The sequence below is a fragment of the Convolutriloba macropyga genome, chromosome 6, assembly GCF_964194025.1.
Source record: "Convolutriloba macropyga chromosome 6, txConMacr16.3, whole genome shotgun sequence".
Classification (NCBI taxonomy): domain Eukaryota; kingdom Metazoa; phylum Xenacoelomorpha; order Acoela; family Convolutidae; genus Convolutriloba; species Convolutriloba macropyga.
Window position 1 is genome coordinate 54,263,784 of NC_134473.1, and position 19,320 is coordinate 54,283,103.

The 19,320-nt window shown below is 34.8% G+C and overlaps 1 protein-coding gene across 3 annotated transcripts in view; it reads left to right on the top strand.

The window, feature by feature from the left end:
• Window positions 1-10,238: 10,238 nt before the first annotated feature.
• LOC142341768 (uncharacterized) overlaps window positions 10,239-19,320 on the top strand; it is a 52,798-nt gene continuing 43,716 nt past the window's right edge. For all 3 annotated transcript variants that reach the window (XM_075392986.1, XM_075392987.1, XM_075392988.1), the window contains exons 1-3: window positions 10,239-10,321; window positions 14,929-15,049; window positions 15,642-15,802. In XM_075392986.1, the coding sequence (XP_075249101.1) occupies window positions 14,972-15,049; window positions 15,642-15,802 (239 nt within the window). In that variant the 5' untranslated portion in view covers window positions 10,239-10,321; window positions 14,929-14,971. The remainder of the gene's footprint in view (window positions 10,322-14,928; window positions 15,050-15,641; window positions 15,803-19,320) is intronic.

Genomic DNA, 19,320 nt, shown 5'->3' on the forward strand with positions numbered 1-19,320 from the left:
ACTTCAAAAAAACGTATCTAAAAAATTGTCCAAAAAATTTATTCAGTTCCTAAACGAGTGCATCGTAAACATGCTCAGAGGAGAACTGCAAGATATTAAAAAACGAGACGCAATAAAGTATCAAGACGAAATTCATCAGCTTGTTCTAAAAAGAACTGGAATAAATAAAAGGAGAGCGATTTTAAGTTCAAGGAAAGGAATAGAACTTATATCAATTCTAACTCCATCTATCATTAACCGTCTTTCTTGAAATTGACCAGTTTGTTTTGATTCCTCAGCAGCTTTACGAACAAAAATTCTAATTACATGTGTACAAATTGGACAAGAGTGAGGAAAAAGTTAACTTCGTCCCACAAAATTTAGATTCTTTTCACAAGGACATCACCACTAACATAAAATCATTCAAAAACGAGTCAGTTGTAGATCAAATACTCAAATGTCCTCGAATCAAGCTGTCCTTCAGTGACTCCATTTTTCTGGATGGAAGAGATACAAATTAAGCATTTACCGATTTTATTTCCGCATTGAAGAGAAAAAATATTGCATTTCCTGATATCTATTACACAATACTTGATGCTACAGGGATAAGTCCGAGCAAAATTGTAAACAAGGATGCCAAAAGCAAAGACAGAGGGAGTTGGATCCCTTTCAAAATTTGAAAAAGCGAAACTTCAACGATTACACAAAGAAGGAAAAGCCGCATTTGGATTGGTTAGAAATCTTCAGAAAGCGAGCGGTTTATCAAGAAGCAAGGTTATTTCCTTTCTCCACACTAAAAATTCCTATACAAAATACCGTCAAGCAACTCGACATTTTAGACGATTACCTGCATTTTCAAAGCGGATAAATGAAATTTGGTGTTTTGATTTAGCTTTTATGGACAAATTGTCAGAGTTTAATAACGGAGTAAAGTATTTATTAATCTGCGTTGATGTATTTTCTTGTTTTGTCCGTGTTCAACCAATGAAATCAAAGTATTCTACAGATGCTGTAGCAGCTTTCAAAAAAATGCTACGAAAAAACAACATCCCACAAAAATTATGAATTGATCAAGGAACAGAGTTCGGTGGCGAATTTCGGAAATTTTGTGGACAAAAGAAAGTTAAAGTTTATTCAACGAGAAGTGAAACAAAAGCTGCCGTAGCTGAGAGAGCTATCAGATCTTTGAAATACATTATTTATCGCTTCATGGAAGAAAACGGGCATAAGTAACTTGTAAAAATGGGCTCTTTCCTAAATACAATGAATAGTAGAGTAAATAGATCTACAGGTAAAGCCCCAAAGGAGGTAAAAAAACAAAGACTTTTTATCAATTTTTCACAAAAATCCGATCAGACAATACAAAAAACCTCGGTTTAAAGTAGGGGATAAAGTACGAATTTCGAAATACGATATTCCTTTCAGAAAAGGATACAAGTCACAGTTCACGAGTGAAATCTTTGAAATTGTTAAGATTGCTACTTACAAACCTCCAACATACAACCTCAAGGGAGAGCAGGGTGATGAAATATTAGGAAAATTTTATGAACACGAGCTCTCAAAGTGTATCATTTAGTGATAAACTCTTTTACGGTAGAGCTGGTGCCAACGCATCCTTTGATTGTTATCCAAATAATGCATTGAGTTCTTTTACCAATTTCCTTCCCGAACAGATTAACCTTGAAGGAGAATGGGAGGTGGCAGTAACCGAACTATCATATCCATCTTTGTACCAGAATATACAGATGGAAAATTTTTCTATCTAGATGCTGCAACTCCAGATGCAAAACCTTCCGATTATTATACAATTGATGCAGGACTATATCCATCAATATCTAATATTGTGAACGAAATGAACAAAAAAACTCAGGAAAGAGAAAAGTATGAGAAAACTCCAATCAATTTAAAAGTCAACAGAATTACACAGAGAATATCCCTAAGCCTTCCTAATGAAAACTCGTTACTAGTTATATTCATTACTGATCTCTGTCACGTATTTGGGTGTGAGGAAGCTGTTTATGGAATGGGAGTTTTTATGAGTGGTGCTGGACCACATTTTCCTAAATTTCCCTATGATATTGTTCGAATTCATACTCTCGTGATATACAGTGATATTGTTGAATACAATATTGTAGGTGATACAAAAGCTGCGCTTTTGAGATGTATTCCGTTTATTCCTAAAATTAAGAATGGAGACATAATATCTACTGGACAATATATGAATTATCAAAACTTCCCAAATCTACAATTTAAAAAAATTCTTAAAAATTCTTTCCACAGCATTAAACTTGAGCTCCGCGACTCATACGGTGAAAAAGTTCCCTTCAATTCAGTAGGTGTAACGAGAGCTGTATTGATGTTCAGAAGAGCTTCAGACAATCATTTCTAAAATTAAGTTTACAAAAAATGGTTGCAGACAGTGATTTACCGTATTTTCGTGGTTATTCAAGACAAAGGGGAAGAGGATTTGCAGCTTTAGCACAAACAATTGGGAGAACTGCAATTCCTTTTTTGAGACGATATGTTGTACCAGCAGCTAAACGAGTTGGTGCTGACTTGATTGAATTAGCTGCGCCAGAAATCGGAAATGTATTAGCTGGAAGGAAAAAGTTCAAATCTGCAGCCACAGATGTTGGAAAGAAAACTTTACGTAAACAACTAGGAGGAGGAAAACCTAGAAAACGACGTATTATTTGAAAACGCTCGCCAAAAATCAGTCGACGTCGTCGAACTAGGAGGGATATTTTTACCAAACTAAAATGAATACCAGATCAACAAACGACAGTAATTTCCGTTATGGACACTTTACAAATTCTTGCTTGGAGTTTTTTGACAAAATTCCGGTTTTGGAACCAATTGAATCATCCCATATTCAGGAAGTTTATCCCAGTACTTCATTGGATGGAAGCAGCATTGAATTTGAATTTGAAACAGATAGAAGTATTTATCTCGATATGTGAGATATTCATTTACAAATTAAAGTTGGATTAGAAAAGGGAAGATTATTTGACGATTTCATGAAAAAAGAGGAGCATGGGAAACCAGATATGGGTATGACTTTCACTGATGATGATTTACAATATTTGACTCATGTCAACAACTTGTTACACTCGCTTTTCTCCAACTGCGAAGTGTATTTAAACAATCAACAAGTGTACAACTCTAACGGACTCTATGGCCACAAAGCTCTGATATCCAATGAATTCAATGCTTCTACAATGAATAATGAAGGAATTTTGGCTTGTCATGGATACGAATTTGAGAAAGATCCTAGTGATTATGAAAAAAGTCCGTTCATAGATAGGGAAGAAGAGCTTTTGTTGAAAGATGGGATTACCTTATATGGTAAACTTGCAATCGACTTATTTCAATGTGAAAAATTATTACTTCCAAATACAAAAATTAGACTCAAATTGATTCGAGCGAGACCAAATTTTTACATGATTTCCTACAATCCTCATGTTTCCCTTAGAGTTCTTGACTGTTCATTTTTTACGAGACGTGTTGTCGTTAATGAGGTCTATCACCAGACAATCAAGTATCAACTAACACATCAACCAGCTTGCTATAATTTTATGGAGACAATTGCGCGAACATTTATTATTCCTTCTGGACAAAACCAATTTATTCAGGAAAATGTTTTCACTAATGCCCCAATTAGACGAATTGCAATAGCAATGAACACTAATTCAGCATTCACTGGACATTTTCAAGAAAATCCTTTTCATTATCGAAAGTTTGGACTGCGTGAGCTGACAATTGTTCGAGGGGGGAGAGCTGTTGTCTCAATTGATACAACCAACAATTGTAGAGCTTAAGTTTCAACAATGAAGGCAATGAACTTCAACGAAGAAATTCCTGCGTTACCGAATGATTTCTTCACAGATCATTATGTGCTTGTATTCGATCTCACTTCACTCCAAGATGCTGGTGAAAATGTTCATTATCCTGAACTCAGTCGGGAAAGTCTTCGTTTAGAAATGTTCTTTGAACGTCCGCTAACCAATGTTACCGAGAGAACGAATCTCAATTGTTCTCGGAGAACGAATCTCAACAGTCAAAATTGATCAGTTTGGAACAATTGCTAAAAATGTCTGAAGAACTCTGCATTAATCAAGATTTTTTAATTTTCTTTTCAATTTTTTATGGCTTTTATATTATTGCATTCTGCGTTGGAACATTTGTTGGATATGTACTTTCATCGCCCAGTTGCAACCCTTTTCACACTATAATATCAAGATAGGGAATGGATGAAAATTGGGGTAGACCTACTCCAAACTTATATGTATACCTTATTTGTGCAGTATTCCTGGGACTTTTAATCATCATTATTATCCCTTATCATTATCCCGATGTCACAGGTAACAGTGAAGACAGAGTAAGTAAATCTCCAGGAGATCTGATACGTAAAATTCCCCAATCTAAAGATTGTTGCTTTATTGAAAAGAACGAACCATTTCAACTTGATTGTGATGTGAGAAATCCCTGTTCCAAAGGAGCTCGCGAATTGAAACAGAAGATTATTTGTCATGGATAATCAATCTCTTCAACAAATTATTGAACGCAATCCTGAGCTAAAATTCAAATACATTGGATTGTTTCCAGCAGATTTCATTCCAAATTTACCCAAAATCAGCTTTGCAATAATTAACACTGCTTCGAGTAAAGAAGTCGGTGAATATTGGATATTGATTGCTCGACTCAACAGAAATTACTATTATGCGGATTCTCTGGCTCGACAGTAACACATTACAAATTTTTAGGTAAAAAGTACCAAAAAATAATAAATCGACCACTTCAGAAGATGCAAAATTTGTGTGGATTCTACGCAATTTTTGCAGCATTTCAACTATTTAAGTTTTTCCAAACCAACTTGAACAATATTCATGATGTGCACGTGTTAAATTTTATAAGTAACTATATGTAGTAGTGTTCATTTTGGTATTTAATAAGCTGAATTTAATAAAGTCGATAGTATATGTTTCTCGTAACTGTTTCTCGTGAGTTTTCTAAACTTTTTCTATCGAACTTTATTAACCACTCGGCTAAGTGTACCTTAATGTTCATTGAAATTCATACAATTGATTGTAAATGATTGAGTAATTTTGTATTTTGATGCTCATAATTTGTACTGTGTCTGTCATTTTATACTATTTTAATTCATTTTTTTCTTTTATTTAACATCTTTTTTCAAATAATGTACAAAAAATAACGCATATATGCATGTAATTAGCAAGATGGAGCAGTGGGAGCGCGCTGGGCCCATAACCCAGAGGACGGTAGATCAGAACTACCTCTTGCTATCTTGACTTTTTCCAATTAATGAGCGCGCAAAAGACATTTGTTACACAATTGATTCACACAATTAGGGGAAAAATCTTTGCAATTGACCTAAAATTTGTAAACAAAAATTCAACATGTCACATAATTACCCCTCAGATAACTAGGGTAATTGAAAACTCCCACCAATTAGTTTCACAATTTAATAACATAAAATTTGTAAATAAAATTCAACCTGTCACATTATTACCCCTCACATAATTACAGCAATTAATCACCCACGCCAATTCTATTGTTCTCAAGTAAACACTTAATAACTACACAAACATTGATATTTTTCCCTCAAAATTTCAGCCAATCAGGAGCGTCTCCGAACCTACCCCCCACATTTGCACCGACTATACTACTAGAAAATGTACATGCACAAATACATACACAAAAACTATAGCCTATCTTAATACATGGCGCCACCTAATCAATACATGTCCGCGGCTATAACTAATCTTAATACATGTCGGCGGCTATTACTAATCTTAATACATGTCGGCGGCTATTACTAATCTTAATACATGTCGGCGGCTATTACTAATCTTAATACATGTCAGCGCATATAACTAATCTTAATACATGTCGCCGGCTATAACTAATCTTAATACATGGAGCCTAATCTTAATACATGCAACCTAATCTTATACATTAACACCGCTATACCTAATCTTCAAACATGCTAATTCATTCCCTATCTTAATACATTAGGGAGGACCCAAATCCCGAAAAATACGCTATACCTTATCTTAATACATGGGGGACCTCACCCCCCCCCCCGGGAGTGTAGCTCACTATATTACTACTGTGGGCAATAATGTGAAAAGGGGGACTTTCACATTATTTTTTTACTCATCTTGGAATACGGCAAAGTTATTTGAGTACCATTAGGTCTGGTGATTACTATGTTTCCAACAAATATAAACAGCAGCGTTCACATGACACAAAGTCAGCTAAGCTTTTCTGTTCTGGGATCTTTTCAGTTCGTTTCCCCAGCTTACTGGGTGCATATTATTTACACCCTCCAGACGCACATGCTATGTTTAAACATTATAATTTACTATGTAATGACACGTGCTCTGTAACTGGGAGTGCATAACGTACTGGGGGGCACAGACGGAAAAGGTTCAACATCTTATACTGGAGAATGAAGTGTTGGGGGGGGTTGCTCAAACGGAGACGATCTTAATTCTGTTATACCCGATGCTGTCACTGTTATGTTGTTTCCAATCAAAATAGGGTGCAGTATTCCAGCGTAGCCCCCACCGGAACTTTCACCGGCACCACTGAAACCATTTTCATTTACTTTTTTCTTGTCTGGTGCTTATTGCCCATTACTTAACAAAAGAGATTGGAAAAACATTTCAGAGCACAGTACAATGGAGAAGGTGGACGTCGGAGCGAACATCTGATCGATTAAGTGGACTTCGCACAAGAGTTTACTCATTTTTTAGTTATTGTTGTGACAATGACGTAAAAACGCAAAAATTTTGGTATATTCTGCAAAAATGTTTGGAGTTCAAAGAGGCTGTCTGGCCATCCAAGGTGAAGTTTGCTGGGCATATGTGGTGTGGTGATCTGGATCCTGTGTTCGTTGCAAATAATATTTTTTGAGCGAAAACTTAGGTGTTCACTACAAAACTACAAAGCTTATAAAACCCCATGATATTCATGCTTATGATTGTCATTTTGAACTTGAAGGCGACGAGTATCGTCATCTAGCGGCTTTAATTCTTGCCGTATTTGAAGAATTTGTACAAAGCTGTGAGTGGCAACGCCATCTCTCTTCCTCCATCCTCATTTGTTCCATGAGTTCTTAATGAGTTCTATCTGAGTCCTGTGTAAGTTCCATGTGAGTTCTTTGTAAACAGTTGGCAGCACCTTTGTCAACTTGAAAACTTATCACATTTGTTTATATTTTTTTAAATCATTAAAGCAGTGATATATTTATATATTTTCCTGGTTTCTTTCATTGGTACTTTTCTTGGCTGGTTTCATTATTTTCAGGTGTATCTGATGCAAATTTGGACATATTTTGTACTATTCGTTCAAATTCGTGACACCTGAAATTTTAGACAAATCTCTGTGAGAAATTTGACGGCAGATAATTGTCGACCTGGCGGCTGTTGGAGCAGGTACAACGTGCTACAGCCGCCTCCGAACTCCGTGAATGAAACTGAAGACTGCCACAACTCGGGTAACGAGGTGGCCAATATCTAGTGAGAACCAGTGAAGAATCCAGCGAAGAATCGAGTGAAGATTCCAGCGAAGAATCGGGTGAAGAATCTAGTGGGGAATATTTATGAACAAGGACTATTGGTAAACAATCGTGCCCTCCCCTGTCCAGTGAACTGAATAACAGTTTGAACTGAACAATTCAGCAGAACAATTAATTGAATTTTACCATTAACTGCAATTTTGAATGAATGTTTCACCTTATGTACTCTATTATATTCAACCTTTTTTTTTACTTCAGACAATGTTTTTCTTCTAACAAGAAATAGGCTGAAAGTCTTAATGTGCAGAAAAAAATCAGCCTGAATTCTAGGCCATCAAGAGAAAATTCAGTGTATGACTAATCAAAATTTCATTTTGTGCAGACCAAACCCAGTTTATTTTTCAGTTTGAGAAGAAAAAAATCAGAAACGGTTTCTGAAATTTTTAATTTTTAGGCTATAAAATGCCCTGTCCAGAGTTGTATAAATAGGAAAAATTATGATGAAGTTTTTATGATTCAGAACTGAAATATTATGACACTCAGATCCGGGTTGCGATTACAATGAAGCTGAAAATTTTTTTCATGAATTGAAGAAGAAATTCTGCGTACTGGTTCAAACTTGACTGAAAGGATATTATTAAAAACTTTCGAATGGTACACTTCAGGAGTGGTTGAGGACATCAAATTATTATATTGGCCTTCAAAATGTACTTTAGTCGTGAGTTGTCGGAAATAGAAAGGCGCTTGACATGAACCGGGGTAAGCAATAATGAATACAGGATAAAATTCTTATAGGTGCGGTTCATTGTCAGAGAACTTGTTTTCAGGGTGCCAAGAATCTTTCTGCGACAGCAGAAGAACTTTTTAATTGCCGAATTTAAAACACAACCCTCAGAAAAATTTTTGTTGATTTTTGACAAATTTTGAACTATCTCTTCCCTCTATTCTTAACTTTATTTTGTTTTTAAAACCGTTTACCGAGTCAGCGCACACTCCATTATGCTGAATTTTGGAGGAAAAGAGTCAACTCCTAAGAATCAGAGATCCAGAGTAAATGTCAAGAATGCTTTCTGCACTGAGTAATTGTCAAGATGGGTTTTTCTTCAATCTCAATGTTTTTTAAAGGTTGCTTCTAATTTCAAATCAATTTTGGGAACATTTTTCTCAAGCAAATTTTACCTGGAAGAGAGAAAAACGCATTTAAACGCATACATCTATAATAAATTGTCAGAAAAAAATTAAATTAAGAAAATAAATATCTGAGACTGCTCTAGCTTTTTGAGTTAATAATTTTATCTGAACTCTGTAGTTCGATAGCAAAGAAAACCAATGTAAACCTTTTTGCGCGTTGGAGATATATTCCTGAAGATGTCCCTGAACTTTTTCGAATGAAGCAGAAAATTAATTATCAAAAGAACCCAAATTAGTTTATCGTAAATTTTATGATATTGATGAATGTTCTGTCGAATGAATACTCAATTGAAAGAAAACGACTCAAAAATTGTAAAAGTTTTTTTGCAAAAATGTTTGAAGTTTCTGAAAGTTAGACTTGAGCCTTTCTTTTGAGTGCTAGTGCTAAATTTTTGTTTCACAAGTCTTTTAATGATTTTAATGTATTGCTGATAACTTCCTTCTACTGAAAAGCAATGGTTTAAACGCCAAAGGAAAAAAATAATTCCTATCAATCAATTGTTTTAATAGTTGAGCAAAGTTGTTATAATGCATATCAAATGTTTACTGAAGTTTGTGCGATCGACTTTATCTGATCAGGTGACGAAATGATTTGTATTCTTTTTTTCTGATTAGATACACGGGTGTGTACAGGAAGAGATTCACATTCTATGCAGACTTGAGAGACATGAACTATGGAGCGGCTGAGTCCATTGTCAAGTCACTTACAACTGTCTACAACGTAAGTTTTAACCTCAAATCTGCGTAGCCAAACGACTCTGTCTAATGCAATTTTGATTGCTCTCGCCGTTTTATAGAATGATCTCTTCCGAACAGAAATTCGTGAGGTGATAAAGTCATAGCCCAGTGCAACGAAGCTTACGATGTCTTGGTAGGATCATCATCAAGAATTTTGCTAACCAAGCGTCAAGAACAAATATTTGAGCTTGCATGGTCTTAGCATGGGCTTCAAGAAATTAGGTATTTAATCAGGATCAAGTCAAGACTTAACAAGATTTACAATAAACATTTTGCGCAACAAGATCTTGCTAAGATATCCCGAATTCTGACAAGATATTGCATGCCATGGTAAGATGCATTATGGTTCGTTTCACTGGTAGGGTTGAAAAGTCGAATGTAAACGGGGTATATGTTATATTTAGTCAAGGTTGTTTTTGTGCTGCGACGCGTTTGCTAAGCTGATTACTCTTTATCACAATCAATACAGTTGTTTTCTGCAGTTAAACTGTTCATGGGTTGTTTACTCGACCTCTAAAGTTGGTGATTTTTGTAATTACATCGTGAACTAACTTTTTAAAACTAACAATACTGAAGATATTCTTATATTTTTAAGCCATTGATATTGAAGTTTTCATATGCTTAAGTTCACAAAATTTTGCAAATGGTTAAAATTTGTATGAAATTTGATTGGTTTAGAAGACGAGTGACGTAGAGAGTGGAAGAATGGTGGACAGTCTGTTGGTGGTGAAGCCAAAAGACAAGAAGTTACTCAAGGCACTTCACAAGATTGTAGGAATCAACTCAGCTTCTTCTTCCTCCTCCTCGTCTAAGCTCAAATCAGATCCAGACAGCCCCCATTCTGCACCTAACCCTAAACCACCTTATCCCGTAAGCAGCGATACAGCGAGAAGAGTCATGTGGACATAGTTTGATTTTTTTGTAACCTTTCCCCCAAATTTTATGACAAAGGTTCCTACAAACTTACATATTGGTTATTACTTGTTATAAGATATGCCACTGCCCTCTCTTATAACTGCTGGGGTGCATAGGGGGCCAAATATTATGCGCATAGTAAAACTGGTTAGAAAATGTCAAGATGCATACAAAATTTGTGAGTTCCTACTTAGGTTACTTACGAGGTAATATCGTTAATCAGCGTCTTATCAAGATCAAAAGGATCGGGCTTGACAAGATTAAACAAACATCGTTTCAACTTGTCTTGGTACGTGACCATTGTGTCCATATTGTATGGTTGAAACTTGATAAGTTTTGTGATTCATACTTTTTGCCAAAGAAGACAACCAGTGAGAAGGAAATCATAAATCAAAAACAATCTGGAAACAATGACAAATATTTAATTGAAAGAGTTTAGTGAACATAAGCAGATCACAAATTGTTTCAGAAAAATTAAATGCGTCATGAAGTACAATATTTTTTCAATTGGTAGGAGATCTTTTAATGGAACTTGTCAGAACAATTAATTTGAGAAATTAAGCAAATGTGTGTCGGTTTCAGTTATGCAAAATATGCTAATAATGAATATAGCCGAAGCACGTTCTGCATCTTGCATTGTATCTTTGTGATGAGATTCAGATTCAGTTAAAGTCCTCTAAAGCATCTCAGCCCGAAGCATAGCACTAACACTTCAATAACGCTTCCGTTACCAGTAACGCTAATAATTCTCTATAGAATTGCATTGGATTGATTAGTGATCAGTACTAACGGAGGTTTTAGTTGAACAAAATTGAATTGTTTTACTTATCTACACGACCAAGTAAAAATTTTCTTCGAATTGCTGTTGTTTTTTCTCACTAGCATGCCTCAACAGTTGCGGCGTGTCTTTGATTTCCCAGAATTCATTTATGTTCAGCATTAATTGTCCGACTAATATTTTATTGAAAAAAATTGTATGCAATTAAAAGAGCTCCCATTTACTCTATTCTCTATTAACACATCTTCTCTGGATGTCACCTAAAATATTACTCAATTTTGAATGAGATTTATGTTCTATGGGATTAAATTTATATTTCCTGATGTGACAAACAAAAAAACACCTGGAAAAATCCTTTAAAAACATTAAGAACCTACATGTATGTCTTTCTTGTGTTATTCAATCAAAACTACAAAGCTGTAAATACTTATCTGCAAAAATCTGACTGTACTTGGTACTTGATGCTACAAATATACTTGATTATAGAAAATTTTTTAGCTCCTATGAATTCAACTGCCATCGATTACTGCGACAATTTTACACTGCATTGAAAGAGATCGATATGTTGGTTTTGTAGTTTAAGAAAACAAGTTTCCATGCTAAGCAGTGATCTCGATTATGATGTACACAAAATATCACAATATTTTTTTAACTTGTGTCGCTTGGATAATAAATTGATGCAATGTACAAAATTAAAACGCGCGAAACTCCAGTTTTCACATAGTTGTTTAGTGCACAGGAAAACATTGTGTGGCTGCAAATAGTAATGGAGCAAGCTAATGGTTTTTTTAAAGATTGGGTCAAGTGCAATGTTTGAGTGTTTGAAAAACTGATGAGACTGAAAACTTTTTAAAGAGATCAGAGTATTGGACAGCTCAAAACTTTTTTAAAAAGATCAGAGTTTGTATAAATTACAGAAAATTTTTGTTTCAACATCTTGAAATATAACTCAAAAAAGTAGGCCCATGAATCCAGTTACTAAAGAAAAGTTTTTTCCTGCCTTCAACGTGTTCTTCCCTGCAATCTTGGTGGTGTGATATTTTCCAAAATATCTGAATTGTTCTGTTCAGCGATTAGGAGCTAGAAAAACTCATCGGTTTTCCTAATTTTCAATAGATGCTTATGATAAAAATCGTTTTTACAAAATCACTTTGACTATTAAAGCTTCGAAATAAATAATTTGAGAGATTTTGTCTTTAACTAAATATGTTTATGCATTGATATTTCTTGGCTATATTTCATTGTTGTAAAGAAATCCAAAGACCTCCTTCACACTAAGAGTCAGATATAGTTTGACCGATACTCTTTTTCACACTTTGAAGGCTTATAACTTATCTACAATTGTTTTTAAAGACATTGGTAAAAGTGGGCAATTGTTTTTTGGTCGTATTTCTGTATTCATTTAGCGCTTTGGAATTCAGCTGGATCTAACTGCCCTGAGCCAAGTTATGCAAGTTCTATAGATTTTTTATTTCTGAGTTTAATATGTTTTCTTCTGCCGTTTTGGTAAAGTGACATAATTCAAAAACTTTAAATTGCTCAATAAATGAGAGTAAGGAAAAAGATGGTGGGAGCATATGCTGATGCTTTAGCTGTTTCATTATTCTCTTAAGAAATCCATATTGACTTTGTTAGTTTCTAACTAACCATTTTGAGCAGTTTTAATTTAACTTGATTTGTGTTGGTATTGAATTTGTTTAATACATTTCACTGTTTTAAAAATAACAATCACATTTTTCTCATTTTCATCATGTCTTCAAATGTTTTAAATTACATTGCAAAAAATAGCCAGGAATCTTTATATTGACCTTCTTGAACTCATTTCGCGCTTTGGACTTCAGTTTGAACTAGTTCTTCTGAACATGTGCAATTTTTTGTTGGTCCAATGAATGTGTTGTTACCAAAAAATATTTTTTCTCGCCCAATGTGCCAAGGAAGCAAAAACCAAGCCCATTTCAGTTCATTGTTTCCGCTTAAATGGAGTGAAACATAAACCCAATAGTTTTGCTGGATGTTTCGAAATTGAATCGATTGCCTGGAGAAGTTTTATTTCAATTACGCTGATATTAACCAAGTTAAAAACTTAGTTAAAATAAACAACGTTCCATGCACTACAGTATTTCGTTGTGTGGGTCTAATTATTCATTTCTTTGAACAGTTAGTAAAATAAAATCCTTAATAATTTGAAATAATGGAATTTTTCTGGAGATTGTTGTGCGCTGATTCTACAGAAATTGGGCCCCATTTTCCTCAAACTGATGAATTTGGGCCCCGAACGGGGAACAGTTTTCTTCACACAACCAGCTCATATTCAGTATTTAAGCCAAACATTTTTACCCGATTCTTGCTTTATGACTCAAAAAGCCTGATTTCATTTATGACTCGTCGTCATAGGGTAGAATTTCTTATTTGGCTACCTTTTGAAAGTGTAAGATTTACCTTACTTCTCGCATTTAATTTCTCGAAAGGAGTATGCCCGAAAATGCCATTCATGTTGTTTGTTTTGATCCCGGGGAAATCGTAAACTGTTTTTAGATTTTTTCTGTTTTCCCTTATTATGTCAGAAAGTAGATTGACCATTAAATTCCAAAAAAAATTACTCTGACTTGACCGTGACCTCACCCTGTTCATCTCGTGATATATAGTCCACCGAAGTCGAGGATTGTTTCTGACCGCATTTTAACGCTTACTTTTTTGAAGGCCTAAAAGAGATGGGATGTGTTTACAATACAGACTGTTTGACAGATCGCGAGGAAAGCGAAATCGTGCAAATTGCACGCAAATGTAATTATAGATCACAGCATATGTTTATACCAGTGTTCCAAATTCATCTTCGGAGCTACATTTATGTTCACGAGTTCGGGAGGATTAATGATTTAAGCAGCGAAAAAACGTAAGTGTAATTCAAAGAAGTGAAATGTGAAATTGGATCATAAATTTTTGCATGAATAACTACAGCGAGAAAGTTTCAATAAGAAAAGTTTTATCTAACAAAATGGTAAGTGTTGCTCACAGCTCCCCGTAGAGCAATTATTGAGCCGTATACTACAATGATGTCAACTAGACTGTACTGCAATTAAACAGGTGATACTGTTTCAACGTGCAACATAATGGCACAAATTACCATCCAGCGAACTTTGGAGCCACAAACGTTCTGGCACTGACACGAGTCACGTTCTGCCCTATAGAAACAGGCGAGCGAAGCGGTTTGTGTTTAGTGATTAGTCAGCTAAAGTCCCTCCATGAACCTCCCTACACAAGTGGGACGAACTAAATAAATAACAGTGCTCATTATATAAATCCATTGAAGTGTCTAAGTTATTTCTTGAGTTATGTTTACTGTCGATGACCACAAGAAAAACCGATTGTTATTTATAGACTCATTTTTTGTGCAACGCATAGTTTAGGTCTTTTTATAAACTTGAACGAGTCCCTTGTTAATGTAAACGAGCCAAGTTCATTATCGCATCCAATTTTGGTCTCGATTGGGCATTTTCAAGCTGACTTTTGAGTGAGCAAGCTTCATAAGTCTGCACCATTAGTGATTTCTGTGTGCATGGTCATTTTGACATACAAAATTATCCAGGATGGGTATTTTCATGCGTTGTTTTGAACGAGGCTCTTAATCAGGGTACCCTACAAAACCACGGTATTATTTGTTTAAATTTCATATCAACTACAAGTGCGCCTTGTTTTCTGCCCGGGCAGCAAAGAATTGGAATTATTTAATGAAATCAAACGTTTATTATTCGCAATAACTGTATGTAAAGTTGATTGTTTATAGGTACACATTCTGAATGACATCAAGGAGCTGCACAGGAAGATAGATGTGTCCCAGTTGCCTCTCTCTGGGGGAGGATACATGCCATACATACTCACACTCACATTTCGTAGAATTCATCAAGGCTAGTACTGCTTGTAATCTTTCTGTTTTTTTAAAAGAACTTCTGATTCTGGCTGCCATCTGGGCAAGTTCCATATTAACAAGTTCTGTTCAAAAGCAATGATAAATTGAGCAAAAAATAAACTTGACATAGTTTTGAATAGTATCTCAATTTGTTGAATGTAAATTTTGTTTGAGAGGTACAAAACTCGAAGCACAAGACCGAACGTGAGATCGGGTGAGACCACTTTGAGAACTGGAACCAAATGGTTAAATGCTGAAAACAGATGGAACCAAATGGTTAAATATTGGCATGAATCATCTACGGTCCCTTCCAATAGTGACTCTGCTCAGAAACCCTAAGCAGGAGATCGGTCAAGAGCCCTTCTCTAACTCCAAAAAGGGAGATATAGGCATAAATTCTGAAACTGCACATAATCAAAATAAAGCAGGGGGTATGTTTTAAAATTTTGTTATTTCCGGGAAAATACTCGAATTCGACAGGCTGGAAGTACAGCCACTGTCTACTGGATAGGGAAGCATCAGAATGTTCTCGTGATAATCTGGAATGTTCTAGAATGTACATCATTGATTATTTAATTGAATTTGTATAGAAATTTGAGAACACGAGACGTGCAGTGGACAGTGGGATGGAGTTTATAGACGAACTGTTGGGAGAGTTGGAGAGACTGACTCTGGAGGACGCATCTAAACTGAGTGAGAGTGAAAGGAAGAAGAGAGAGGAGAGACGCAACAGAATCACAGCAGGCTTCAAGTGAGACTTTTTTTGAAAAAAAAACATTGATACCTTAGTCAAGAAACATATAGGAGAATATGCAAGAGACGAGAATCGCAAAAATCTCGAACTTTGTTTATTCGAAAACTGTATCAAATTGACTATTGTTTGAAATGATTATATATTGAAACAATGTATGAAGGAGCACAAAATAAATTTAATTGAATTTTTAGTCAAATTGATATATTTAGCTCAACTAGTCTATATTTGGCAAACTATTCCACTGAGAAAGTACTTTAAAAACTGTTGGCTATTTTTAATGACTGATAATTTTTTATTTTTTCATAAGTCCAGTTTTTTGGTCAATGAAATTTGAGCGACTTAAAAATTTTCATATTCCTTTTTGCTCGTCAGGCTCTCAGAGTGCTTAATCATCTTAAACATTTGGTTTGAATATAAATTATTTTAATTATTAGTTGCTATAAGTTTGTTGCTATAACTTATTATTATAAGTTTGTAGCCATTATATTAGTCCTGTTGGTCATTTTTATGCGATTTTTTGCTTGACCGATTTTTCGTCTGACCCATTTGACTTCTCGTCCTTAAAAACGGATAAACAGGTTGCGCCCAGCGGACATCAAGTTTTTTAGAGGCCCTTAGCCGTGTTTAGTAGTCCCTCAAGTGCCTAGTGTGATAAAGCTACCGGGAAGGCCATAGTGTAAGGTTAAATGGTCAATTTTAGGAGTTTTTGAGCCGAAAATGTTGAAAATTTTTGTCTTTTCTCGTCATTTTTGAATTTTTTGTTGGACCAGTCTAAAATTGACGCCGGTTAAAGTTGATAAAGGTCTTTTGAAAGAAATAAGTACTTTCTCTGGCCTTTTTAGGAGCTATATGTTTTGGTAATCCAAACAAAAACACGCAAATCTATACTAATTTTCCCAATTTTTTTCCAAGTTTTTGAAAATTTTTGTCATTTTTTAGTTTTCTCTAGCGTCAAGAGCCCAGGAACCTCCTCTAGGGTTAAAATTTAGCATCTTTTAATAAAAACTTGCATGTTTTTTTCAATTTTTCGACACTTATTGTCATTATTCAGGTTTTTCCAGCCTCAGGGGTCAAAAAACCTCCTTTAGGGTTTGATAAGAAGCTACTGAAAAACTTTCTTGGCCATGGAATAGAGTTCAAATTTTTAATATCCCAAATTTTAGCAGTTCTTTGGCGAAACTTGCATTTTTTTTTGAAAAATTGTGTCATTTTTAGATTTCTCTAGCCTCAAAAGTCAAGGAACTCTCTCTAGGATTTGATAATAGGTTAGTGAATAATTGCAAGATGTAATGGAGTGTTTTTCAAGATTTTAATATCATTAATATAGGCAATTTTAAAAAAATACATTTTTTAGGTTTTTTGAAATTGTTTGTCTTTTTAAGTTTTCTCCGGCCTCAAGTGCCACGAAACCTCCTCTAGGGTTTGATGATAGGTTACCGCATTGCTTTTAGATGTAAGAATATTTTTTTCAAGATTTAATTTTAAAAATTTAAGCATTTTAAAATATATATTTATATTTGCTATTTTCAATTTTTGTGGCACCAGGGGCCAAGGACCTGATCCGAGTATTGATAATAAACTGATGCATAGTTTTGAAGAGTTAATGAAAGGGAGGTCGATACTGTAATGATTTGAGTTTTAGCAATTTTCTGATAAAATTAATGTTTTTTTCAAATTTTCAAAAATTTATCAAGTTCCAAGTTTAAAGATCTTTATGAGCCAGTAAAACTTTTTAAGTCTCGAAAAAGGATACTGGATAGTCTCTTGAGAACATAAAATAGTTCTGAAGATATTAATAACACGAATTTTAGCAAGATGTTGTTAAAATGTGCAATTGTTTTCAAAAAAATTTTTAATTACTTTTGTCTCTTTTTGGTTTTAACGATCATTATTGGCCAGCAAAACTTTTTAATTCTTGATGATGGGTTAAATGACAGAACTTCTGAGACAAAAATTGGTTTCGAACAAAAATTAGTTTTGAACATTTTTTCGATCAATCCTGTGCGGTACCCCTGGCTGCTGAAAAAACTGGTAATTGGAATTTTGATTGGTTTTGGATTAATGTGTAAACTTTTCTTTTTGAATATTGTTACTTCAGTTTTTTTCTATATGATTTAATTAGACACAAGGCTAGAAGTTGCAGAGTCGAATCTCATTATGAAAAATTTTCCTAGCTCTCTCTAACTCTCTGGTGCCCGGGGTTTCTATCCTTTTCTTTCTTGTTCTCGTTCGATCACTCGCACACTATCTCTCTCTCTCTCTCTCTCTCTCTCTCTCTCTCTCTCTCTTTCGTTAACCCTTTTGTTGATGCCGCGATTCAGCTTCTGTTATGTGGCTTGATTTCATCATCTGTTACCCTCATCTCACACTCTCAATTGAGCTAAAGTTTGCCTCACTATGCCCTGGCTATTTTCTGACGAAGCCAATCGCTCGCCGGTCTTTTGAGAGCAATTCGCCTGACGTTAGTCGGTTATGTTAATTATAGTGATCCTGTTGTTAATGCTTATTTAGGCCTTATCATAATTACTGTTCGTTAGACCAGATTATACAAGAGCTTCTAAGACGTTTTTCGATCAATCTCGCGCGGTACCGCTGGCTGCTGGAAAAACTGGTATTGGGAATTTTGAGATGAACTTGTGCGAAAACAATACATTTCATCAGGAAATTTAATGAAATATTTTGAGGATCAAGTCCAATGTCAATTTTTGTCACAAGTTTTACCTAAGTTCCCAGAAACTATACTTGTAATGCTCTTTTTGTGGTTGCAAATATTTTTTCTATCAATTGTGCGCGGTAGCTATGGATTCTGCAAAAATTACAAGCATCAAAAGCTTCAGTTTGTGGATTTTTGAACAAGATCACTTAGTTTTTTTGAACATACTCAATCTGGAGTAAATTAAATCCATATCGTTTTATGGGGATCTTGATGGCCAATTGGATTCCTCTTACATAAGTTGCACATTTACAAATATCGGAATCTCTAGAAAGCGAGTACTAGATTTTCGAGTCTGGTTTTTAAAAATTTATCCACCGTTTCACGAAAAACCTTGTCTAATTTACGTTGACTAAAGTCGACATGATAACAAGAAGAAAAAAAAACCGCATTAACAATAGACTAAAGTATCTCTTTTGCTACTTTTCAAAACAAGTTTCTTCAAAGTACGATTTTAATTGCACTTTTTATGCTCATCTAAGCGCAAGCAATTTAGTTTCTAACCACCAAGTTTATTGCGGGATTTTTGAGAGCTTTATTTTGTTCGAGATAAATTTGAGGCTGGAAAAGATTGAAATGTTCTTCCAGTCTCGGATTTTTCAATCTTCATGTACGCTTATGAACTTATATAAACTTTTATCATATTGAAAGCACATCTCTGAAAATTGTTAGCTAAACGTGCCTTCCTAAATCAGGTAGATTTGATTCTCTGTCAAGCTAATCAAGCTAATGGAAGTTCCTTCGACCAGAGAAAACTAATGCTCATTTTAATCTTGGATAGGGAATCTAAGTCACCATAAAG